At 45.9% G+C, this 23,893-nt stretch overlaps 2 protein-coding genes across 2 annotated transcripts in view; one reads left to right on the forward strand and one right to left on the reverse strand.

Annotated features, from left to right (window-relative positions):
- Window positions 1-173: 173 nt before the first annotated feature.
- On the forward strand, window positions 174-8,694 carry SFI1 (SFI1 centrin binding protein; the record flags this gene model as incomplete). Its single annotated transcript, XM_042480023.1, has 27 exons — window positions 174-334; window positions 489-583; window positions 726-843; window positions 936-1,038; window positions 1,573-1,729; window positions 1,843-1,989; window positions 2,075-2,145; window positions 2,249-2,341; window positions 2,449-2,546; window positions 2,677-2,743; window positions 2,929-3,086; window positions 4,011-4,092; window positions 4,169-4,347; window positions 4,447-4,522; window positions 4,662-4,757; window positions 4,906-4,982; window positions 5,154-5,256; window positions 5,578-5,674; window positions 5,797-5,957; window positions 6,040-6,114; window positions 6,288-6,362; window positions 6,489-6,665; window positions 6,787-6,992; window positions 7,132-7,390; window positions 7,498-7,955; window positions 8,125-8,236; window positions 8,388-8,694. Coding segments are annotated over 27 exons (3,609 nt in total), but the record flags the coding sequence as incomplete, so codon positions are not given.
- Window positions 8,695-10,769: 2,075 nt separating this feature from the next.
- Window positions 10,770-23,893, reverse strand: part of PISD (phosphatidylserine decarboxylase) — a 17,239-nt gene continuing 4,115 nt past the window's right edge. Inside the window, exons 4-8 of the mRNA XM_042479139.1 lie at window positions 15,836-16,072; window positions 15,407-15,545; window positions 13,776-13,937; window positions 13,315-13,475; window positions 10,770-12,177 (exon numbers count right to left, since the gene is read on the reverse strand). Of these exons, the coding sequence (XP_042335073.1) occupies window positions 11,947-12,177; window positions 13,315-13,475; window positions 13,776-13,937; window positions 15,407-15,545; window positions 15,836-16,072 (930 nt within the window). The 3' untranslated portion in view covers window positions 10,770-11,946. The remainder of the gene's footprint in view (window positions 12,178-13,314; window positions 13,476-13,775; window positions 13,938-15,406; window positions 15,546-15,835; window positions 16,073-23,893) is intronic.

The following is a 23,893-nucleotide window of genomic DNA, read 5'->3' on the forward strand; positions in this document are numbered from 1 at the left end:
TAGCTCCTCCAGTGAAACTCTATGGTCAACCTTAACTAAAAGTGGCAGTGAAAGGCCTAGAGATTCCTAGAGAGGACACTCTGCTAGGCCTTTGTGGCTCTTCCTGTCTAGTTCTATGGTCAATTTCTGGCAGATGCGGTAGAGTTGCGCTGGAGGAGCTACAAATGCCTAGAGTGTCCTCTCTAGGAATCTCTATCCTCCTGCGCCTTAATTCTCATTGTAGGTGCCACCTCGAACGCAAGACCCTGCACAAGGCCTTCGCGGCGTGGAAGGAGGAATGGTGGTCCGCCTGTTGCGAGTGGAAGCTGACCATCAGAGCCGACTGCCATTACCGGTGGGCAAAACGCATCTCCCGGTGTCTGTTTTGTGCAAACATGGCCACCCCGCGTCGCTATAAGTCTCGTCTCAACTTACGGAGACACCGTCGAATTTCTCGTAGGCGAGCTTTTATCGACCCTATTGATGGTTTTATTTCCTCTTTTGCGCAGTTACTTTCTGTACAATGCGGTCTTGCGGCACTGGCGGTCTTACGTATTTCGGCGGCGGGAGAAGAAGACACGGATTTATTGCGCAGAGGAACATGGTGAGATCCCAGGAGGAAGTTCTGTAAATTGGTTTTGATATCAACCACAGAGTTGCAGCGGAGGACCCAGATATTCCTAGATAGGACAGATTAATCAAATCTGCGAATAATACACCATTTTGTCGGTTTTGCTTCTTCGCAGCAGCGCAACTCAGGACGCGTTGGGCATGGCGGCGTTGGCGGACTCACGTGGAATTGCGGCAGATGAAGCACCAGATGCATTCAGATGCCTTCCGGTTCTGTGAGCGAAACGTCCTCCGGTAAGAACGCGTTCAGATTTATTGCTCAACCTACCGCGCATTCCGTCGGCGTTAAAAATTTTCGAAATTGTGTCATTATCTCTCTTTGGAAGCTTGACCTGGGGATTATGGAGGCGGCGATGGATCCAGAAACGAGACGGCGAGAAAATGGCGGCGCAGGCGCTCCAGCACTGGGCGCGACGGCTGCAGTTCCACGTAAGTGGCAGGTTTTTAGTGGCTCCTGGAACCCCTCCATAATGTCTTCCAAAGCCTTTGAATCAAAAAGTTACTTTCACTCACTTCCTGTGCTTAAAAAAAGGCACTTCCTGTGCATAAAATGGCACAGGAAGTACCCCAAACATGGGGCAAACGCCCTCCCCGTGGCTTTAGGACTCGGAATGGCATTTCCTGAAGAAGAAATGGTGTTATTTGAAAAGGGAAATAACTTTTGCTCACTTCCTGTTCTTAAAATAGCCACTTCCTGCGCATTAAATGGCACAGGAAGTCACTAAATCAAGAGGAAAACACCCTCCGCCAGGCTTTAGGACTAGGAATGGCATTTCTTGAAGAAGGAATGGCATTTTTTGAAGAAGGAAGTAACTTCTCCTCCCTTCCTGTTCTTAAAATAGCCACTTCCTGCGCACAAAACGGCACAGGAAGTCCCTAAAACATATGGAAGCACTCACTAGAGGGCATTTGGAGACAAAAAAATGATTACTTTGACCCTTATATATTTCTTTTTCTCGTCAGGCCTTGCTCCAGTGGAAAGAGATGTTCGTTTGCGTCTGGAAAGACAAAATGGCGGACAAAATAGCGCTTAAACACGACCGTCGGCGACGCTTGAGGAAAACCTTGAAAATTTGGCGCATCTACATTCAGCGCCGGAGGGAAAAAATGCTCCAGAAACGTAAGTAATCCCAGTCTGCGATCCGGAGATAATCCAGATTGGAGCCGCTTTAGCCGCCATTTTGCGCAATGCTGTGGAATCATGGGAAACGTGATGCATTACATTTTTTCCAGGGCTGGCTTTGGAGCACTGCCGCAACCGCGTGCTCCTTTGTAGCGTCTCAATATGGCAGCTGGCTTGGGCACGGAACCAGGAACTGCGTAGGAAGCGGCTTGGCGAGAGATTCGCCGCGCGGAGGTTTTTCGCACATTGGAAGCTATGTATCCTTTCGTTATGACCTGCCATGCTGGAATAGTATAAACCTTTCGCAAACAGAAACCATTTTCCTTTTAACCAATGCGTCAGATGTGGCGTCGCGGGTGGAAAAAGCGGAGCACTACAAGATGGCGGAGCGCCACCACCGACACCGTTTGCTGGTAAGACGCGCTTATCTCTGGAATTAGCACTGACTTGGCACAAATAAATCCATGGAAATACATTAAAAAACGAAAATACAAATGGCGTTTCTCTCTTCCGCAGTCCTGCACAGTTCGCGCTTTGCGCAAGAACGCCGCAAACGCGTCCACCAAACAGATCCGGAAAAACTTGGCTCACCAGCAGCGGCGAATTATGGCGAGTTTCCTGTTATTTCATTAATTGTATTGGTTTAACGTTCGCCTTTTGCACCGCAGCATCACGCTTTTTCCCGTAACGGCGCCGTTTTTTCGCCTTCGTTCCAGGTTTTGCGCAGTTCCTGGAATCGCTGGAAGCGTCGTTCAGAAGAAGAGGAGGAAGAAGCGGATCAGTTGCTGACGATGGCGGCTCGCGCTCGCTACAGGTGCGCCAAACATAGGCGCGTTAAATAGGGATGTTGCAACATCGGTCAAAATGGCGTCAAAAACCGTGTCGTTCCAACTGCGTAGATAAGCATTTATTTTAAAACCGCCATTTTCTTTTCCCTTTTTCAGCGCAGTCCTTTTCCGCAGATATTTCGGGAAATGGCAGGACCGTTGCAACGGCGAACGGCGGCAAAAGGTAATTTTGTGCGGTAAAAGCGTCAAATCTTCCTATTCTCCTTTTTTGTTAAATCGTTAATAGCAATTAATATCGCTTTTTTGGCGACGGAGTAGGGATTCAAATCTGTGTGTCCGCTGCGCTGTTAGTTTTCATACACGAACGGCATACGGTCTATGATATTCCACCATTTTAAATTGCACCAGTTCTTTCTTTATAACCCCAAAATTAAGCTTCAACGCACCAAAGCCGACCGCCATTTTGGTGCAGTGGTCCTTCCGGTGGCGTTCCACGCCTGGAAGAAATACGTGGAAAACCAGCGCCTCTGTGACGGGAAGAAGAAAATGGCTGCTGACTTCCACAGGTACGTGGAATTATTATTATTGGTATTATTATCTATACGTTTCGTCCTCTGCATTTGGCTCTTTGACTCTCTAGGAATTTCGTGAGTTCTTCAGTGCAACTCTGAGGGATATTGACCATAGAGTTGCGCAGGAGGACTTGGAGATTCCTAGAGAGGACACTCTGCTAGCTCTTTGTAGCTCCTCCAGTGCAACTCTATGGTCAACCTAAACTAAAAGTGGCACAGAAAGACCTAGAAATTTCTAGAGAGTTCACTTCTCTGGGCATTTGTAGGTTCTCCAGTGCAACTCTATAGTAAACATTGCTGACATTGACCACAGAGTCATGATGGAGGGCCTAGGGCAGTGATGGTGAACCTTTTTAAGGTCGCGTGCCAGGGGCAGGGCTTCTATCCCCAGGATAGGGGCTGGGTGCTGGGATGGGGCTTCCACCCTCCAGGGGCGGGGCTTCCGCCCCCTTTTCAGAGGGAGAGAGCCTTTGGCTCCTCCCCCGTCCTTTGCTGGCCCCTGAGGGTCCCTGCTGGGGCCCTCAGAGGCCGGCAAAAGGGCCCTCACCCTTCCTTCGCTTGCTGCAAAAGGGCTCCACGGAGCCCTTCCCTGGCGAGCGAAGGCAAGCCGGGAGGAGGAGGAGGCAGCTGGGCACGCGTGCCAGCCGCCTCCTCTTCGGCCTTCGCTCGCTGGGAAAGGGCTCCATGGAGCCCATTCCCGGTGAGTGAAGGGAAGCCGAGAGGGAAGAGGGCTGGGAGGAGGAGACAGACGCACACGCGCCTCTGTCTCCTCCTCCCAGGCGCCATTTTCTGAGACAGTGGGCGGGCCGAAAATGGTAGGGGTGACTCTATAATTGATGGCGACCATAGAATTGCGCTAGATGACCTAGAAAAGGAACTAGGAAAGGATTCATTTCGTCCTGCCTCTTCTTCCCAAAGGGAAACGTGGACGCGGCGTTTCTTCGAAAGATGGCGGCAGAAAGGAGAAGAGCGGCGGCAGGACAAAATGGCAGAGGAAACGGTAACATCACATGACCAAATTGGGCAAAATTCTCTCCCGTTTCAAAATGGTGGCTTAATCGTCTTTTGTTTCCCAGGCGGATTCACACTCAGATTGGCGCCTCCTGTCCAGATTTTGGGATTTATGGCGCCGCAGGACGCAGGATTTTCAGGAAGAGCACGAGGGGATCTGCGTCGCGGTGGAGCATCACAGACGCTGCGTCCTGCGTTTGAGTTTCTGCCTTTGGAAGGAGAACGTTGAGGAGGTCCAAGAAAGGTAAGACCAGGAATTACTTCTTCTGCCATGCAGGAATACGCAGAATACATGCAGGAATACAAAGAACAATGAAGATGTTTCTTCGTTTTGCGCCTTCAGGAGGATGAAGGACGCCAAAGCAACAATGTTGCGTCGCGCCAAGCTTTTGTCAGAATCGTGGACAAAATGGCGGCAGGTAATATGGACTCTATGACCCTTAGTAGCCCCTTCCATCTTTATTGTTCTATGTATTCCTGCATGTATTCCATGTATTACTGCATGGCAGAAAGTAGCTTTGAACTCTATGACCTTTCCGACTCTCCACTTGCTTGCAGTATCTGACGCGCCGCACCGAGAAATGGAACAAAATGGCGGTGGCCGAGAGCCACTACCAGCGTTGTTTGCTCGGATGGGTCTTCTCCGCTTGGATGGTACGTCGCAAATTTCACGGGCGCCATATTGTATCTTTAGGTCCTCGAAATTCCTAGAGAGGACGTATCAATACGTATTAATTGAGGTATTTATTGATCAATTATTGATCTAAAACATCACCTAAATATATATATTTATATCTCGCAGTCTTACCAGAGCGACGTCCGGCGCGTTTTGGCACAAGTGGACAAAATGGAGGCTGACCGCTGCCAAGAATCTTTACGGTAAATTGATATTAAATCAGTTTTGGAGAATTGCGTTTTTTAATACGTAAAAAGCAAAGTTTTGTATCAGATGAAAGTCTTGCGCCGCCGGAGGTCCTAATTTGAATCGCAACGCGGAAACGCGCTGCATAACGTTAAGGCGTAGATGCCTTCGCTTTCCTCCATCTTCAGGGAGGCGCTACGGATTTGGAAGGAAAGTGTCATGGCGTCCAAAGAGGAAGCGAGGAAAGCAGCGCTGGCAGACTGGCGATACGAAGAAACCGTCCTGCGCAAGGTGAGGCACCATTTTGGAAACGTCGTGATCCGAGAACAAATCCCGAGTAAAACAGTGAGGCCTGGTTAATGTTTCCGAAATGGCTGCTTTCCAAAACAAAATGGCGGCTTGCTATCACTTTGCAAAATGGCGGCTTTCTATTGTTTCCAAAATGGTGGCTTCCTATCGCATAATGGCGGTTTCCCATCTTTTTCGTAATGGCAGCCTTGTATCGTTCGCAAAATGCCACCTTCCTAACGTCTCTTTCTTATCATTACCAAAATGGCTGCTTCTCTTTGTGCCCCAAACCTGGAACTCGCGGCGGCTATTTTGTCTGCGCAGGTGACGCTCTCCTGGAGGAACTGCGCCTCGTTACGTGCCTACGCCCGGCAGCAGAAGGCGGATGTCGTAGCGGACGCCAGGGAGCACTTAAACCGAGGTAAGCGTCCATATTTGATCAGCGTATGCTACCATCTTTGCGCGGACATGCAGGAACTCTCAATCGACGCGTACGGAAAAAAGTAACTTATCTAATATTTATCCTTTCCCAACTTTGGACAGCGAGGCTAATGGTGGTGTTCCTGCGCTGGAAGGAGTGTACCACGACATCCGTGCAGGAAAGAGGGATTGTCTTCGAAAACGCGCAACGGCGCAATACGCGGCTTCTTCAGAAATGCCTCGACGCGTGGAAACAGTGTCGAATCCAGAGCCTCAGGAAGATGGTGAGGGGCGACTTTTTCGTTTTGTGTATTCTCCCACGTCACCCTTCGCCGTTTCACACCGCGTCCTCTCTTTCGTGCGCAGCTTTTGCAGCAGCAAGCGGAGCGCTTCCTCTCGCAGCGGATCCTCGCTACCTCACTTTCCGCATGGAAGAAGCAGGTAAATTTCCTTTGGTCCTCTTTCGCGTCGAAACTGCGTAACACGTCACGAAATACGGGAAAATATCACTTTAGCTGCGGATATAATACGTCAATACAGGCCGTTGAAAGCTGCGCAGTTTGCGCCGCTAGCATCTCCTGCCATTTTCTTTGCTCCTTTTGTTTCCCGGACAGATGGCGTGCCGACGGCGCGAGCGGTGCCAAACGGCGCAGGCGTTGTGGCATTGGTCGCGGACACTTCAGGCAAAGGTGAGAAATACGTTTTTTTCCTTCCGCCATTTTGAAACAATTTCAAATTTAATTATTTTCCTTCTCTTTCCTGTTTTGTCATGTCTTTCTCGGAAATGTGCACAAAATGGCTGCCGCCTCACACAGGCGTTTGACGCTTGGGTCGGATTCGTGGTGGAGCGGCTGCGCAAAAGGCGCCGGGTCGAAATGGCGGCGGAGTCCTACCGGAACGACTTGCTGCACGAAGGTGTGAGCCGTCTCCTGCGATATGCGGCAGATGTGAAAAGCGTCCGTGAACGGCTCCAATCTCAGCGCCATTTTGAGGTCAGAACGCGAACGCTTCCTGCCACGCGTCGTTAAGCCGTCATGCCATTTGCGGGAATCTGAAGAAAAACGTATTCTGTGGATGATAGAGTTTAAATCCGACGCTGTTTTTCCGTTCCAGGTCGCTTCCCGTCGCCGCAGCGCTGCCACTCGCTGTTTCACAATCTGGAAACAGAAGGTGCTCTTCCGTAAACGCGGCAAGCCAGAGTCCGCTAAGAAGCGAGTCACGTTCGGGGCAACAGAGGCGATGGGTATGGCGATCCCTCACGAATTGTGCCCACCGCCGCCACAGCTACACGCTGCCAGAGACGCTATCTTGACGCAACTGTAAGTATGGAGTGTAACTTTCCGTGGCTTGCATTTCATATAAAATGGCCGCCGCAAAGCGTCCTGGCATCACAGGACCATAGAAACTGACCACTCCAATGTCCAGTCTTGGGTCAAGGCCAGTCCTTTTTCTGCGCAGGCGGTCAGCTCAGGACGCGCGGCCTAAACCGCGCAGGCCCCAATTCCTGGATGTTCGACCTGCGTCCGCTCCAGACCACGCCCAACTTGCACAGTACGCCCAAAGCGATGCTGTTTCCGGATCATGGTTCAACAGTTTTCCGCCATTCTTTGTTTTCGAATCCTCTCGGTTGCGCAGTGGCAGTGGCGTCGTTTCCCCCAACCCGGAACTCTTGCCGCCATCTTCCTTTGCGCAACGGAGGACAGAGACGCCCAAAAAGGTGAGTGCTGCGTGTTTTGCGCATTTATCGTGGGGTTGGATATGTTTGGCCCTCTGACGGTCAGAGAAGCCGCTGACTGTCATTTTGGCGCACTCCTTCTCTCACAGGCGCCGTCTTCCCCGCTTCCGCGTCTCGTAATTCCTCCCGTTTTCAAAATGGCGGCTGCCACAAGCGAATACGATAAGGAAACCGGTGCAAAGCTCCAGTCAGCGGATGATTCCGCGAGGAGAGGACACATTCCTCCGCTTCGCAAGACGCCGTGTAATGGCGTCGTCGTAAAAGATGTTAAAGATCCTCCGATTTGCGACGGCAGCCATCTTGTGGAAAAGTCCCTGCAATGCGCAGCGTCCTCCATTTTGTGGAAACGTCCAGTTAATTCACTGTGTCTTCCATTGTGTTTGGAGGATCCAGTGAATTGCGGCGGCGTCCATTTTGTTTTTTCAGAGGCCGATACGGAAGAACGGGGAAAGCGCTTTTGCGCAGAAGTTGATGGACAGCTGGAAGCCGAACTGCGCAGTATCGCACAGAAGATGCAACGTTACTATGACGCCCAGCAAGAGCTGAAGTAAGAGCAATATGTATAGTAATATGGCGAATGTAGATTAGCAGCGATGCAGGCACGTCGAACCAGCCGCCATTTTGACGGATCAGGTTGCCAAATGGTGGACGAGACCTAGAGAGACAAAACAATTCTTAATAGTTTTCGAACACGCCTCCATTTTGGTGCTTTCCAGGTCGTGCCGGCGGCAAGAGCGGCTCCTGCGACAATGGCGGGAGATGGCAGCGTTGGCGTCTGTGGCAAAACAAGATGGCAACACGCAGAAAGTGGAGGAAACCTTGGCTGAGGTAAATGGCGGTTTTGATTCATATAAATAACAACATTTATTTAGACCCCGCCTCTCCGATGACATCATGCCGGTGAAGAGATATGCACAACTCTAACCGTAAAACCGTATTTGCATTTTATTTACGTATTTATGTATTTTCTCTTTTATAGCTCAGAGTCCGGATTGAATCCCTGAAATCTGTTCTGGACAAGGAACGGCGGCTGATGGCGGCGTATATCACCCGCGTCCGGGAAATACGAAACGCGCTTGACGCATAAAATATTACGGGACTATGTTTGCGTGGCGGATAATGATGGCGGTGGGGTTGAAAGGACGTCCATCTTTACAAAACCGGTCCTACGAAGTGCAAGGTCGGACCGAACTGTGCAATTCCGCACCGCTGTCAACGCTGAACTGCGCCACGGTCTCTTTATTGACTACTCCAAATAAATCTTTAATAAAATAATTGTAATAATATTATATAATATTCAATTCTTTTCAAATATATTCAATATAATTTATTTATATTTATTTATTTATTTAGGTATTTATATCCCGCTCTTCAGCCCTAATATATATAATTCTATATATTCTAATAATAATGTTATAATATTATAATCATAATGTTTTTATAACTATACTATTATTTTAATTATAATATAATAATAATAATAGTATAACAATAATATAGTAATATTATATTATATATTCAATAATATAAAATTATATAATATTATATATAATTATAATGTAATTATTTTATAAGGTTCTCATATAATGTTATAACAAAATAATAATACTATTTATTATTATAATTATTATAAATTATTATATAATATATAAAATATAGAAATATAGAAATAATAATATTGTAATATTCAATATAATTCTATATAATATTCTATTAATAATAATATAATATTAACTATTATATTATATTAATATATTGTTATAGAAATATTACAATGATTATATAACAATATAATATTAATGTATTAATATAATATGTAATAATTTATATATATATATATATCAATTATAATAATATTCTATATTATATCAATATTATATTTTATAACAATATTGTAGAATATTAATATATTAAGATATAATAATAAAATATAATATTCTATAGAATTCTATAGATTACGTAATATCCTATAGAATTATATATGATATTCTATAAAATTATATATAATATATTGAATAATTATAACAGTATTATAAAAATAATATTCAATATTATATATTATATTATAATAATATACAATAGAATATTATGTAATCATCATATATTATAATAATATATTACAATATAGAATAGACATAATATATATTATAATATTACAATAACATAATAAATTACAGTATTCTATTCTATATTATTATAATATGTTACAATTTTAATATATGTAATAATATAATTTATTATATTATATTTTAATTTAAATAAAAAATAATGTATATTATAAATATATTACAATATATAATAATAAATTACAAATAGTATTCTATTCTATATATTATACAGTAAATATATAGAAAGACAGAGAGCAGTAGAAAGAGAGTACGTACAGTAATAATAATATTATATTATATAAATAATTAGTTTTTTTTATATACCGCTATTCCAAAGATCAGAGAGGGAACAGCAGTAAGCTATTTTGCCCCCAACAGTCTGGGTACCATTTTAGCTCCCCTCCCGAAGGATGCCCAGCCTGAGTCGCCTGGGCCCTTTGGCGGTCTTGAACTCGCAACCTTGTGGTTTTGAGTGAATGGCTGCAGTACAGGCATTTAACCACTGCGCCACCAGGGCTTATAATATTATTATAATATTATATGACAATATATTATAATACAGTGGTACCCCGGGTTACGAAAAATAATTCGTTCCGCCGCCGCGTTCGTAACCGAAATCCTTCGTAAGCCGAAAAGCCATAGGCGCTAATGGGAAAAAGCCGCGTTTCGTGCGAAATACGCCGAAAACACCAAAATTTTTTTCGTAACCCGAAAAAACCTTCGTAACCCGGAACAGTGTTTTCCTATTGATTTTTTTTCGTATCCCGGGAATTTCGTAGGCGGGGCTTTCGTATCCCGGTACCACTGTAATATAATATTACAATTATATAACCATAGTTACAGTAATATAGTATTCTATTCTCTATTATTATAATATATTACAATATTATATTATAGTAATATATTAAAATAATAATAAATTACAATATAGAGTTCTATAGAATGTTATTTTATATAATATCATAATAATATAACATTATTACAATATATTATTCAGTAAAATAGTACTGTATTCTATATTATAATATTAAATTAATATAGAACATAATATAGAATATTATAATATAGAATGTTATTGTAATAAAGAATATTATAATATAATAAATTATAATGCAGAATATTATAATAATATAATATTATAATATAATTAAAAATATTTGTATATTATTATCATAATTATTCACATAATTTTCACAGCGTCCATTTTGTAAACAATTTGTTTATTCGTAAAGGAAAACGTAAACAGCCAAGCGTGGTTTAAGACATTCTTTTTATTATTATTATTATTATTATTATTAACAAATTAATTAACATTATTAAGACATACGTGTTAATTATTTTAATTTCGTTCAACCCTCCCTTTTTTCCCCGACGTACAAAAATACTGCGCTACCGATAACGTAATTAAAATTGAAAACTTCACAGCGTTGCGCCTTCGAAAACACAGCTGCCGTTCAAAATGGTGTCCACGTGACCTTTGACCGCCCCTTTCAGGACTGACAGCAGCTTAGTCAAGTAGAAACTTTTTTATGCGGACGAGCAGCAACTCTATGGTTTGGCGAAAACACGTATAAAAGGCGGTGGCGCTTGTCGCGCTTTACGCCGCGGCATTTTCGGGATGCGCCAAAAACGGAAGGGAAAAAATGCACGATCGTTGGCGGTTTACTAATTTTTAAAAATAATTATTAGTAATTAAGTCTAAGATCCTGTAAAGTTACGTTGTCTTTAAGCGACGCATTTTCGCTCCCTGCCGAGGCGGCTATTTTGGTGCCGCTGTAGAGTTTTAAATCGGTTTTTTAAAATTAATATTAAAATAATTTTCCAATTTAAAAACAATTTTTTTAATTAAAATTAAACGGTTGAGAGTTTTCAAAATTAAAACGGAATTAATCGCGCTTAGCGGCGGTTACAAACATGGCTTCCTGGAGTTATTTCGCCACGAAAAAAGCGTAAAGATTAAAAAAGAAAGGAATTGATAGAATAAAAATTTGAGGAAAATCAATTAAAATTAACTGGATTTGAGGAGATATGTTTATTTATTTGTTTGTTTTTCTTGCCGCGTCGTCAACTCCATTTTGTTTTTCCGTTTTCCCTTCCGGTTTGTGGCGCGAACCACGCGCACGACAGGCACAAGCGAGGAATTAAATTTCAAAGCCACCCTGGTTGACATTCTTGAAGGCCACGAAACCCTGATATGTCACGGTGAGGGGGAGGGGAAAAAAACCGTGAAAACCGCGCCGTCCCCCCCTCTCTCTTGCGCCATAAGTCTCACCTCACTCAGTTCCCGCTGAGCAAAAAATAGACTTAGAGAGAGTAAAAAAAATGCTCCTGGTAGTAACTTTTGAGTCCCTGTGTTTTTGCATATTTCGGGGGGGGGGGGGGGGAACGCGCTGCTTTCGTCAAACAGCGCAGTTTTTTTCTTTGCCGTCCTCAAAGGGACCCCAAGGCTTCCCCGAAACGTATTTTCTGCCCGGGTTTGACGTAGAAGTTGAAGTCCTTGGGGGCCTCGAAGATGAGGACGATGGTGGAGCCCAGGTTGAACTCCCCCAAGTGTTCACCTTTGCGCATGGCGACCCCCTCGCGGCTGGCGGCGTCAGTGTCGGCGAAGCTGAAGTCGTTGTAGGAGCCCTTGCTGTAGCGGGGGCTGTTGGTGTGCAAGTCCTGCAAAGGGGGGGGGGGGCGAGAAGGAACAGAAACCATAGAGTTGGAATCGGACGCCATGCAGGAATACACAGAACCCAACCCTGCCATGCAGGAATACAAAGGATATTTAAAGATGGTTCTATCATGTCTCCCCTCTCTGTCTTGTCTCCTCTAAGTTCAAGATGGAGGTTACCTCAGGGACCACAGAGTCTCTATGAAGGACCTTCGGATATTTAAAGATGGAGGTTACCTCAGGGACCATAGAGTCCATTTTCTCCAGATATTTAAAGATGGAGGTTCTCTTCAAAGCTAAAAATGGAGGTTACCTCAAGGATCAGCTATATCTTTTCCATTAGGTCCCTTCAGACATTTAAAGATGGCTCTGTCATGTCTTCTTTCCTCCAAGATGGAGGTTACCTCAGGGGCCAACTGTATCTTTTCCATTAAGTCCCCTCAGGTATTTAAAAATGGCTGCATTCTGTCGTCTCTCCTCAAAGCTCAAGATGGAGGTTACCTCAAGGACCACAGAGTCCCTCTTCTATCCCTTCAGATATTTAAAGATGCCTCCTATCATATCTTCTCTCCTCCAAGCTAAAGATGGAAGTTACCTCCAGAACCATACAGTCTCCATGAGTTCCTTTCAGATATTTAAACATGGCTCCTATCATGCCCTTTCTCTGAATTTTCTGAGGTAATGATGGAGGTTACCACAGCGGCCAATTATATTTCATCCATGAGGCCCCTTCAGATACTGTATTTAAAGATGGCTCCTATCATGTCTTCTCTACTCCAAAATGGAGGTTACTTCAAGGGCCATAGAGTATCCCTTCAGATATTTAAAGATGGCTCCTATTGTGTCTTCTCTACTCCAAAATGTAGGTTACCTCAGGGGCCAACTATATCTTTTCCATTAAGTCCCCTCAGATATTTAAAGATGGTTCTATTATGTCCCCTCTCCTCAAAGTTCAAGATGGAGGTTACCTCAAGGACCATAGAGTCTCTAGACATTTAAAGATGGCCCTATCGTGTCTCCTATGGTGCCAACTCTATAGAATTACTGAATTATACAAAAAACCCACGGAACGCGTTTCGCTCTCTGCCTCTCTCACTGAACTGAAAAGATTTTTAAAATTCAAAATGGCCGCCCGTTCTCACCCGGTCGAAATAGATGCGGATGGACCCGACGTTCTGCGCACCGACGGCGGTCAGAGAGAAGAACCCGTGTTTCCAGAACCCCGTGAGGACGACACGTTCGTTGTGGCAGAAGAGCTCCTTGATCCAACGCGTCACGCCAGGGTTGACGGACATCAGCGAACCTGAGAGAAGAGGACGAAAACGTGGATTTAAAAAAACAAAATTATCACGCCGAAACGCACGGAGGAAGACTTCGAAGATGAAGAATAATTATCCGGCGCAATTTCCACAGGAAACCTCTGAATAAATCTTCCCAGAAAACCCTGGCGCAGGTTTTACGTAAATCAGAAAAAACTTGAATATGTCCTCTCTAGGAATATCTAAGTAATCCAGCGCAACTCTATGGTGAAGTTTAACCGAAAGCTGCACCGAAGGACCTAGAGGTTCCTAGAGAGTCCCTCCTTTGGAGTTTCACAACTCACCTGGGAAATGGCGCCGGTGCGAGACTTTCCAGTCGGTGGGCGAATGGAAGCAGTGGTAATCCCCTGGCGCCAAATAGATGACGCAGTGATAGAGTTCATTGCTGTCTTTCGTGACGAGCTGCTTCTGAAAGGAGTCGCGGGATGAAGAGGAGGAGGAGGAGGCTGTGGAAAACGGACGGAAAAGAACGGGTTTAAGAGCCGGAAAACGGGATGTTGCGCAAAAGTGGACAATAGAGGTGCGCTGGAGGACCTAGAGATTCCTAGAGAGGCCACTTTTCTAGGCAATTGTAGATCTTACAGTGTTATTCTAATCAATGGGAAGATATGAGCATAGAGTTTTGATTGATTGATTGAAATTTTATTTATATACCGCCGTTCCTATGATCACGGCGGTTTACAAAACAAAATGAAAATACAATACAGTACAGATTACAGATTCTCCCCCTGGAGAAATGCCGCTCCGGCGGCAAGGAAGAGTCTCTCTGGGCCGCTCCTGCCCAGGTGGAAAGCGGGCGGGCGGGCAGTTAGGGAGGGAGGAGCCTCTTTCTTCAGGCCAGCCCCTGATGGTACTGGGCCAGCCTTCTCTCTCCCTCAGAGGCCGAACGATGACAGTTAGGGAGGGAGGAGCCCTTCAGGCCAGCCCTGATGGTACTGGGGGTCAGCCTTCTCTCTCCCCAGTGGCCGAACGATGACAGTTAGGAGGGAGGACTCTGTGTCTTCAGGCCAGCCCTAGATGGTACTGGGCCAGCCTTCTCTCTCTCTCCTCAGAGGCCGAACGATGACAGTTAGGGAGGGAGGAGCCTCTGTCTTCAGGCCAGCCCCTGATGGTACTGGGCCAGCCTTCTCTCTCCCTCAGAGGCCGAACGATGACAGTATTGATGACAGAGTTGCGGTGGAGGACCTAGATTCCTAGAGATGACACTTCTCTGGACACTTGTAGCTCTTCCAGTGTTATACTATGGAACCATAGAGTTGCCCTGGAGGACCTAGAGAGGACACTTCTCTGGGCATTTGTAGCTCCTCCAGCGTTATACTATGGGACCATAGAGTTGCCTTGGAGGACCTAGAGATTCCTAGAGAGGCCACTTCTCTGGGCGTTTATAGCTCCTCTAGCATTATACTCTGGGACCACAGAGTTGCGCTGAAGGACCTAGATTCCTAGAGAGGACACTTCTCTGATCATTTATAGGCTATAGCTCCTCCAGCATCATTCTATGAGATCATAGAGTTGCCCTGGAGGACCTAGAGATTCCTAGAGAGGACACTCTAGGCATTTGTAGCTCCTCCAGCATTATACTATAGGACCATAGAGTTGCCCTGGAGGACCTAGAGATTCCTAGAGAGGACACTTATCAAGGCATTTGTAGGTCCTTCAATGTTATTCTATGGGAAGATGTGACCATAGTTGCACTGCAGGACCTAGAGATTCCTAGAGAAGACACTTCTGTAGGCATTTGTAGCTCCTCCAGCGCTACTCCACGGCGGAAATCCAAGATGGTGTCCATCCAACTGGTTCCCACAATGAATCCCACCTCGAATGAAGCATTAAAATTAACAATTGGGTGGAAATTTGGACGGCGGCATCAACAAAGCGCCACGCAACTGCGCAGTCTGAGGCGGCGGCGACTCACCCGGTTTCTTTTTGGGGTTCTCTTTACAAGCGTGAGGCCCCAGGAAGGATTCAAGCGAGTAAGTGATGCCTTTGACTTGCTCCACCTCGCAGTTCTTCACCTGACCGAAACTGAGGATCTTCCCGTCCGATGGGCTGATCTGCGGAGAAAAATTGTGACTTTCGATAAATTTATAATTTATAAAATAAATTAATTTATATTAAATTTATATCGATTCATAAATGTAATATATTAATTGTGGATTTATTTATAATCAAATAAATTTATAAAAATTTATTTATTTATAAAATAAATTAATTTATATTAAATTTATATTAATTTAATAAATTGATCATGCCGAGGCCGCTCGAAGAAACACCCACTGGAAGGAGGATGAGGAGGAAAACAAAGTTCATCGTAGGAGGACGGGGTTTCCTCCGTCACACTCACCACACTGTGTGACCCGCAGATCGGCCTGGCCTGGGGCTTGAGCTTCCTCCGGAAAAACTCGCTGAGGTTGCGGTAGTGGTGGAGGTCCTCTACGGCTGCCTCTTTCATGTTGACCCCGAAGGTCCAGATGTAGAGGCTGAGGATGGGCTTCCGGAGCCAGGTCGGCAACTCAACGCTGTTCAGGCGGCCCCAGGCCCGGGAGAGGAGCCGCGTTGGGACGGACTTGTACAGCGACACCTAGCAGGGCACAAAGACGGAGGTGATAATGGGCATCAGAGTCCAATACCTCCCCTGTCTCACTTTTGGGGGATATGAATCGGTCCTTCAAACCCAGGACAACCAGTGCTGCGCAGCGGTTCGAGCGTCGGGTTACGACTGTGCAAGACCTGGGTTCGAATCCTATGAATCCACCTATATTTTATTCATCCTATTTTCCTGAGGGTCTCTCACTCGCAGGGATCGACAATTAATTTATTAATTAATATTTATAAATTAATATATACGAATATAAACAAATATAAATATGTATAATTAATATTTATAGATATAAATATGGCTTTGCAAGATCAAGTCGAAGATTGCTTATAAATATAAATAAATATAAATATATAATTAATATTTGTATATATATATATATATGTATTTATATATAATTAATATTTATAAATCTATACATTTATAAATTGATATAAATTATATTTATAAAAATTTATTTACCGATAAAAATAATTATTTATAATTATTAATTGTTTATAATTATTTACATTAAATTTATATTGATTTATAACAGGGGTAGGCAACCTATGGCCAGCGGGCCGGATCCGGCCCGGCGAGACCTTGGGACCGGCCCCAGCCTGGTCCTGCCACCGATTGCCGCTGGGGCCTTTGGCCTCGAGCGTCGAGGGCAAGGGGCCTTTGGCCTAGCCGGAATGGGAAGAGAGCGGGCAAGCGGGGGCAAGGGGTGGCAAGTCGGTGGACAAGCAGGGGGGCAAGCTGTGGGTCGAGGGGGGCAAGCGGGGGCCAGAGGCGTGGCAAGGGCGTGCCTTGTTTATAGAAGGCCGCAGAAAACAGCATTTACAGTAATATTAATATTTGTTAACAAAAATTTAGCAATTTTTCGTGTGTCCCCATTTTTTTAACAAAGTGCCCTCCTATATTCATATATATATTAATTATTTAATTAGTTATTTTTTGGATTAGGCCCCCATGATGTTGTAGGGCCAGCAACTCCGGCCCCCGGGTCAAAAGGGGCCTACCCCTGATTTTATAATTTTAATAAATTAATGGTGAATTTATTTATAAGCAATTTTAAAAAAGTATTCTTTATTAAAACTACTTTTTAAAAATGGATTTTTTTATAAAAATAATTAATTAATTAACAGTAATATTTAGTATTCACTATAAATTAAAATTGTAAAGTAATCATCGAATTCCTTTACAATCAATAATTCATAAGTATAGATCTAAAAATAATTATATTTATACCACATAAGTAGGTTTGCAAGACTGAGCAGCTCTGTGGATAACTTAAACGAAGTATTCTTATGATCTAATTGTTAGGTTAATGCAAAAGCAATTATCAATCAAAATTGGGTTAATATAGTTTATAAAGAGAGACTCTGGATTTTTCACGGCCTGAAGCTTGAATTAACTAATTATATCTTATCTATTATAAAATCAATTAGAACTGTTAATATAAATTCATATTAGGAACGGAGCAATTAACGGCGGCGCCGGGGTGGTCGTCCATCATTTCCGTCGTAGGAAGGGCGGCGAGATCAAAATTTTCACACACAACTGGCGTTAATCGCGTGTACGGCGACGGGTTATTAGCATTGCTTTGCCGATTGCAGTCACATTCCGGGATCTAGGTCCTATAAAAAACAATAATAAAAACGCAAAATATATCTCCCAAAGGCGTAAATTGTCAAAGGGATGGCGAAGTTGAGTTTAACACAGAACTGTATTTTTGCTGGTGTGTGCAAAGTTTGCGACGGCTGCCATGTCTGTTGCACTGCAGTAAACGTTTGGTTTCCGTTGAGGCTCAGAACAGAGGCGTGACAATAGAAAAGGGTGAAATTCGAACCCAGGTCTCAACGGCAAGACCGTGTCAACGCCGCCGCAGCACGGTCACATGTACTCACCCTGCTCATAGGCGTCCATCAGGGGGATCTGACCCTGGGGAAGTGGCTTATGCGCAGAAGGGCAGGAGGTTAAATAGAGGAACGGCCAGCGGCCAGGAGCCGCGCTCAAAGGGGGGTTGGACATGCAGCTCAGCTGCCCCAGTCTCCGCCTCAACGCCAGCTGCGGGAATTGCAACCTACAAACGCCATGGTTACACACACGACACAACAAAGGACAAACAAACAAACAACAACGGGCAGCGGGTCCCGAGTTCGAGTCCTCTAAGCGCTAAAGGAAACTTCGATAAAAGCGGCTCCTTTTTAAAAAATTGAGCAATTTTAAATCCTCGTCCTCTGTCTTTAGCGGAAATATTTTCTAGCAGCATCACATTGAAGAGGAAAGAATGGGATAGAAAGACACAGCGTTCGGGGCTAAGAGTGATGCTTAGGGACTCGCTTCTGACTCTAGGATCCTAATGTATTTTATTCCTGCAGGCAGAAGGAGATTTGGACTCTATGGCCCGTAGGTATCCCTTCTGAGTCTGGGATCCTATGTATCCTGGCATGGCAAAGGAGGGCTGGACTCTTAATGGCCCTTAGTAGTCACTTCTGAATCTGGGATCCTATGTTATTCCTGCATGGCATGAAGGAGGGTTGGACTCTATGCCCTTAGTAAGTCCTTCCTGAACTAGGATTCGATGTATTCCTGCATGGCAAAAGGAGGGTTGGACTATATGTCCCCGGTAGTAGTTCCTTCGGACTCTAGGAATTCCTCCTATGTATTCCTGCCATAGCAGAAGGAGGGTTGGACTATATACGGCCCTTAGTGGTCCATTCGGACTCTAGGATCCTATGTATTCATGCATGGCATAAGGAGGGTTGGAACTATACGGCACTTATTAGTCCCTGTCTGACGCTAGTGTCCCGATGTATTCGTCCATGGCACAAGAGGGTGGGAACTATATGGCCCTTAGTAGTCCCATTCGGAACTCTAGGATCCTATGTATTCCTGCATGGCAAAAAAAAAAAAAAAAAAAACAAAGAAGGGTTGGACTATAATGGCCCTTAGTAGTCCCTTCTGACTCCTATGTCCTATGTATTCGTCCATGGCACAAAGAGGGTTGGACTAATATGCGCCGTAATAGTCCCTGCGGACTCTAGGATCCTATGTATTTCCTGGCATGGCACAAAAGGGTTGGACGCTAGGGCCCTTAGTAAGTCCCTTCTGAGTCTGGATCCTAATGTATTCCTGGCATGGCAGAAGGAGGGCTGGACTCTATGGCCCTAGTATCCCTTTGACTCTGGATCCTATGGTAGTCCGGCATGGCAGAAGGAGGGTTGGACTCTATGGCCCTAGTAGTCCCTTCTGACTCTAGGATCCTATGTATTCCGTCTGGCAGAAGGAGGGTTGGACTCTATGGCCCTTAGTAGTCCCTTCGACCTCTAGGGATCTGATGGATGCCTGCATGGAAGAAGAGGGTTGTACTATAAGACCCTGAAGTAGCCCCTTCTGACGCAGGATCTTAGGTAAGTCCTGCAATGGCAGAAGGAAGGTTTGGACTTTATGGCCGCTCAGTAGTCCTGTCCGACTTCTAGGATCGTATGTATTCCCTGCATGGCTATCTCTTTTCACACTCATCCTTCCTCCTCCTATCGCAGACCATTGAATGCTACCTTTTCCCCCGAACCGGCCGCGATCTTCCCCGTAAACGCCGAACGAGCGTTGGCCGACACGGATCCCACGCCATCGACGGACCTGAACCGGGCTCTCCTATTACGGGGACCCTGGGCAGCCAGATCCCTCCACGTTTGGTTGCGAGGAGTGGCGGGTCCCCACCGCCACCGCTGCCCACCGCCGTTCGCCGGCCGCACCTCCGCGGCGGCCAGATCCTAACCTTGGGGCAGGTCACCGCGCGAAGAAGGGAGGAAGGAAGAAGAAGAAGAGGCCGTCCGGCGCGGGGGAAAAGAAGAATAAGGAGGTACGGAAAAAGCATTTCTCACCAATTTCGCGCCGCGGTGCGGATCCGGTCCTCGCAACGAGCCAGAATTGGCACATACGGTGCGGCGTCCGGGTCCGAAGACACGCAAAGGCACCGTCGTTGCGCAGGAGGAGAGGAGGAAACGCAGGAGGCCACAGCTGCGGCAGCATTCGTTTCCGAGTAGGCTGCTCGTTCCTCGCCGGCCTGCCCTTAGCGCCAGATGCTATGGCAAACCAAACAGGCATTGTGTTATGGCCGCGGCCGCCACCGCCGGCTGTAGCAGACAAAGCGCTCGACCGCCCACGGAGGCCCTGCAAAAAAATCGCTGATTGTGTCTATTATTGCGCGCGGCGGCGCGCACAGCACCGCCCGTTGTCGTCTCCGCTCTTATGCGCTGCCGGCAGCATGAAAGGCAACGGCGTCCGGCAACGGTGGTTGGGGGCGTCCGCCTTTCCGGGTGACCTTTGTCCGTGATCCCAAGACCTAGGCTTCCAGGAAAGGCCTTTGTCTGGGTTGTAATAGGGAGATAGAGAGGAGAGAGCCAAGGTCCAGACAGGAGTCGAACCCTGGGCACAAAAGCAATGGGCCCGCAATGGCCCTCCTCTCAGCTGAGAGACTGGAAGGGTCCCTCTCTCTGTCCTCCAACGAGCTATCTAGCCATCATTCATCCATCCATCTCTATCTATCTATCTATCTATTATATCTATCTATCTATCCATCCATCCATCTAATCTATCTTCCATACCGTGAATGTATGTATGTAGCTATCCGCCCGCCCTCCCTCCCTATCCATCCATCACCATATCTCCAATCATCCAGCCTCCATCCTCCTCCTCCCTATCTATCTATCTATCTATCTATCTATCTATACATCCTTCCTCCTCCCTCCCGATCATCTCCATATCTCCATCCATCCATCCATCTATCATCCTCCCTAGCTATCTATCTATCTATCTATCTATCGATCTAGCTAGCTCTGTATCCATCCATTCGCCTGTCTATTGATTGTCCCATATTTAGCTATAATATCAATCCTATCCTCTATATCGTCTATCCATCCATCTTCCGATATGTATTCGGTCCATCCATCCATCCTCCCTAGCTATCCATCCAGCAGCCAAGCTCTAAGCTAGAATCTTCTGATCTATCTATCTATCTATCTAATCTATCTATCTCTCCAACCCATCATTAATCCATCCATACTTCTTCCTCACTAGCTATCTTATCTATCCATCCTCCACATCTCCATTCATCCATTCCCATCTATCTATCTATCTATCGATCTATCTAGCTATGTTTATCCATCCATCCTATTAATCCATCCATCCATCCTTTCTTCCTCCCTATCTATCTATCTATCTATCCATCCTCCATATCTATCCATATCTCTACTATTTATATTACAGAAAGAGCAAGGAAAGCCCTGACTTTGCAAGACCTGAGCGGAGCCGCGGATCACAAAATGGCTGCCGGAGCAATAAGGACAAAGACCAAGACACATATACACATATATATATACACACACATATAAGAGAGGGATTAAAGACCCAGATAATAATGATAGAGAACACAAGGGTTGTGACTCTGCAAGACCTGAGAGGACTACACACACACACACACACACACACACACACACACACACACCATTAATAGGGTTTGCGGTTTGAGACTTGGGTTCGAATCATAGCCCCAAATCTTTTCTAGGCACACTTCCAATAATCAATAGACTCCCCAAACCTTCAAATAGTCAATAGACCTCCCCCAGATCATTTCTAGGTGCGCTTCCGAGATTAAGATTAGGATTAAGGTGTACTTCCAAAAGGACTGGAGGAGGAGGAGGGGAAGGAGGACCGGACGCTGGGGACCGAGTTCCCAAAACTCAATCAATAATCAATCATCGTTGGGTTATTAAATCGATTGCTCAGGTCTTGCAAAGTCGGAGTCCGGCTCTATCTGTAGTATTAACAAAAAAAGGATCTACGTAAATCAAGCAAGGGATTAACCAGGTTTTTGGAAAGCGAGGGATTATTCAGGTCTTGCGAAATCAGGGCCGAGGGCTCCCCGACTCGTACCTGGAAACGTGGACGGCTTTAAGTCTGAACTGTCTTCTCACCGGGTTTGAGTTTGCTGCCTCTTCTTCGGAGAAGCGGGAAGGGTTTCGTGACGGCGGTCTATCCTCCGACGAGATCTCTGTGCAACAAAGTCCCAGGACGGTTGAGTCCGATCTCACGGTCTCTTTGTCCAGATATGGAGAGATAACGGGAAACGGGAGAGATAATAATAATAATAGCGGGAACTAGAGAGATAGCAGGAACCGGGTAGTGGAGTGATAACGGGAGTTGGAGAGATAACGGGAACTGGAGTGATAACAGGAACCAGAGAGATAGCGGGGACGGGAGAAATAACGGGAGCCGGAGAGATAACAGGGAACCGGAAAGATAATGGGAACCGGAGAGATAACGGGAACTGGAGAGATAACGGGAACCGGAAAAGTAACAGGAACTGGAGAGGTAATGGGAGTAATAATGGGAACCGGAGAGATAGCAGGAACCGATACCGGAGTGATAACGGGAGCCAGAGAAATAACAGGAACCGGAGAGATAAAATGAACCGGAGAGTACGGGAACTGGAGGGTTTGACAGGAACTGAAGAGATAACGGGAACTGGAGAGATAACAGGAACGGTGGACCCCGTCTGCGCCTTTCCCCCGGAGGCTTTTTATAAGCGAGAGGCTCCTGCGAGGAATGCGGTGGGCGGACAGCAGAGGAGCAAGTCTCCTCCTCTTCCTCCTCATCCAAGAAACCTCCTTCCCCTCAATGGGTCCTTTCTCTCTCCGGATGGCTGACTGGGCAGCTTTCTAACGGTCAGCTTTGTCCAGTTCCCCTCTGGCCGCCCCGCCGCCCGCCCCCTCGAGGAGGACGGCGAACCTGCTCGCCCCGCGTGGGGTGTGTAAATGTATGTGTAAGCGTAAGTCAAGGCACACGGAGTCCTCCCAGAAGCGGGTTTTGCGCAACTCACTGACCCCGAGATCGAGTTACGGACAGAGAGAGAGAGAGAGGGAGAGGTCTATTTTTAGAACGGGGCCTAAAAAAAGACTCACGTTTGCTTATCTATTTATTCATTACATCAATGAATGGAAGGAAGAACACATGGTTTCACAACCGGGATTCGAACCCGTGACCGGCCCTAGGGACCGATTGCGATACTCCGGTCGATTCACACTATCTCAGCCTCAGAGGAAAGTCGACACAAATCCCGCTCAGAAACAAATCGTACTCCCCCCCCAAAAAAAAGGGATCTATGTTAATCAAGCGAGGGATTACCCAGTATTTTTGCGAAGCAAGGGATTATTCGGGTTGAAGATGCCAGATTAGGATTTCGGGAGACCAGGGTTCAAATCCTTGCTTCAGCCTAGCGAGTTGCTCTCTCTCGGCCTCAAAGGACGTCCAACGCAAAACAGACGCCGGCCTGGTTATTATATTTCGGATGTCACCCCAGTCACTGGGTCCAGACTGGTCACTGCGGTCACTCCCTGGCATCCACCCCGGTGATTTAAAGGACAGCCTTTAAGGGACGTACAAACCCGAACTCGGTGCCCTCTCGACGGGATCACCCACCGGTCAAGCGCGGCCGGATTCTGGATGGTTGTCAGGTACTTGGCTTGTCAAAGGAGGGCGTCACGGGCATCATTGCTCCCGTCGGAGATCTCGAACCTGCCGCTGCCGTCGCATGCTTTGGTGTCTTGTGTCGTGCCAAAGTTCGCCGGGTTTCTTCAGACCCTTATTTGCGAAAAAGGGGGATAACATAGCTCAAAGGACAGAGAAGGGATTTAGGAGCTTCCATAATTAACCCGCTCTTCGTTAGCTGTGATTGGAAACCTTAGAGGGCTTTAAAGGAGAAACAGCGGCAAACGAATGGAATAAAGGAAGCGACGGCGCCAAAAGTGACGCGAATTG

Source organism: Sceloporus undulatus, chromosome 7 (genome assembly GCF_019175285.1).
Source record: "Sceloporus undulatus isolate JIND9_A2432 ecotype Alabama chromosome 7, SceUnd_v1.1, whole genome shotgun sequence".
NCBI lineage: Eukaryota > Metazoa > Chordata > Lepidosauria > Squamata > Phrynosomatidae > Sceloporus > Sceloporus undulatus.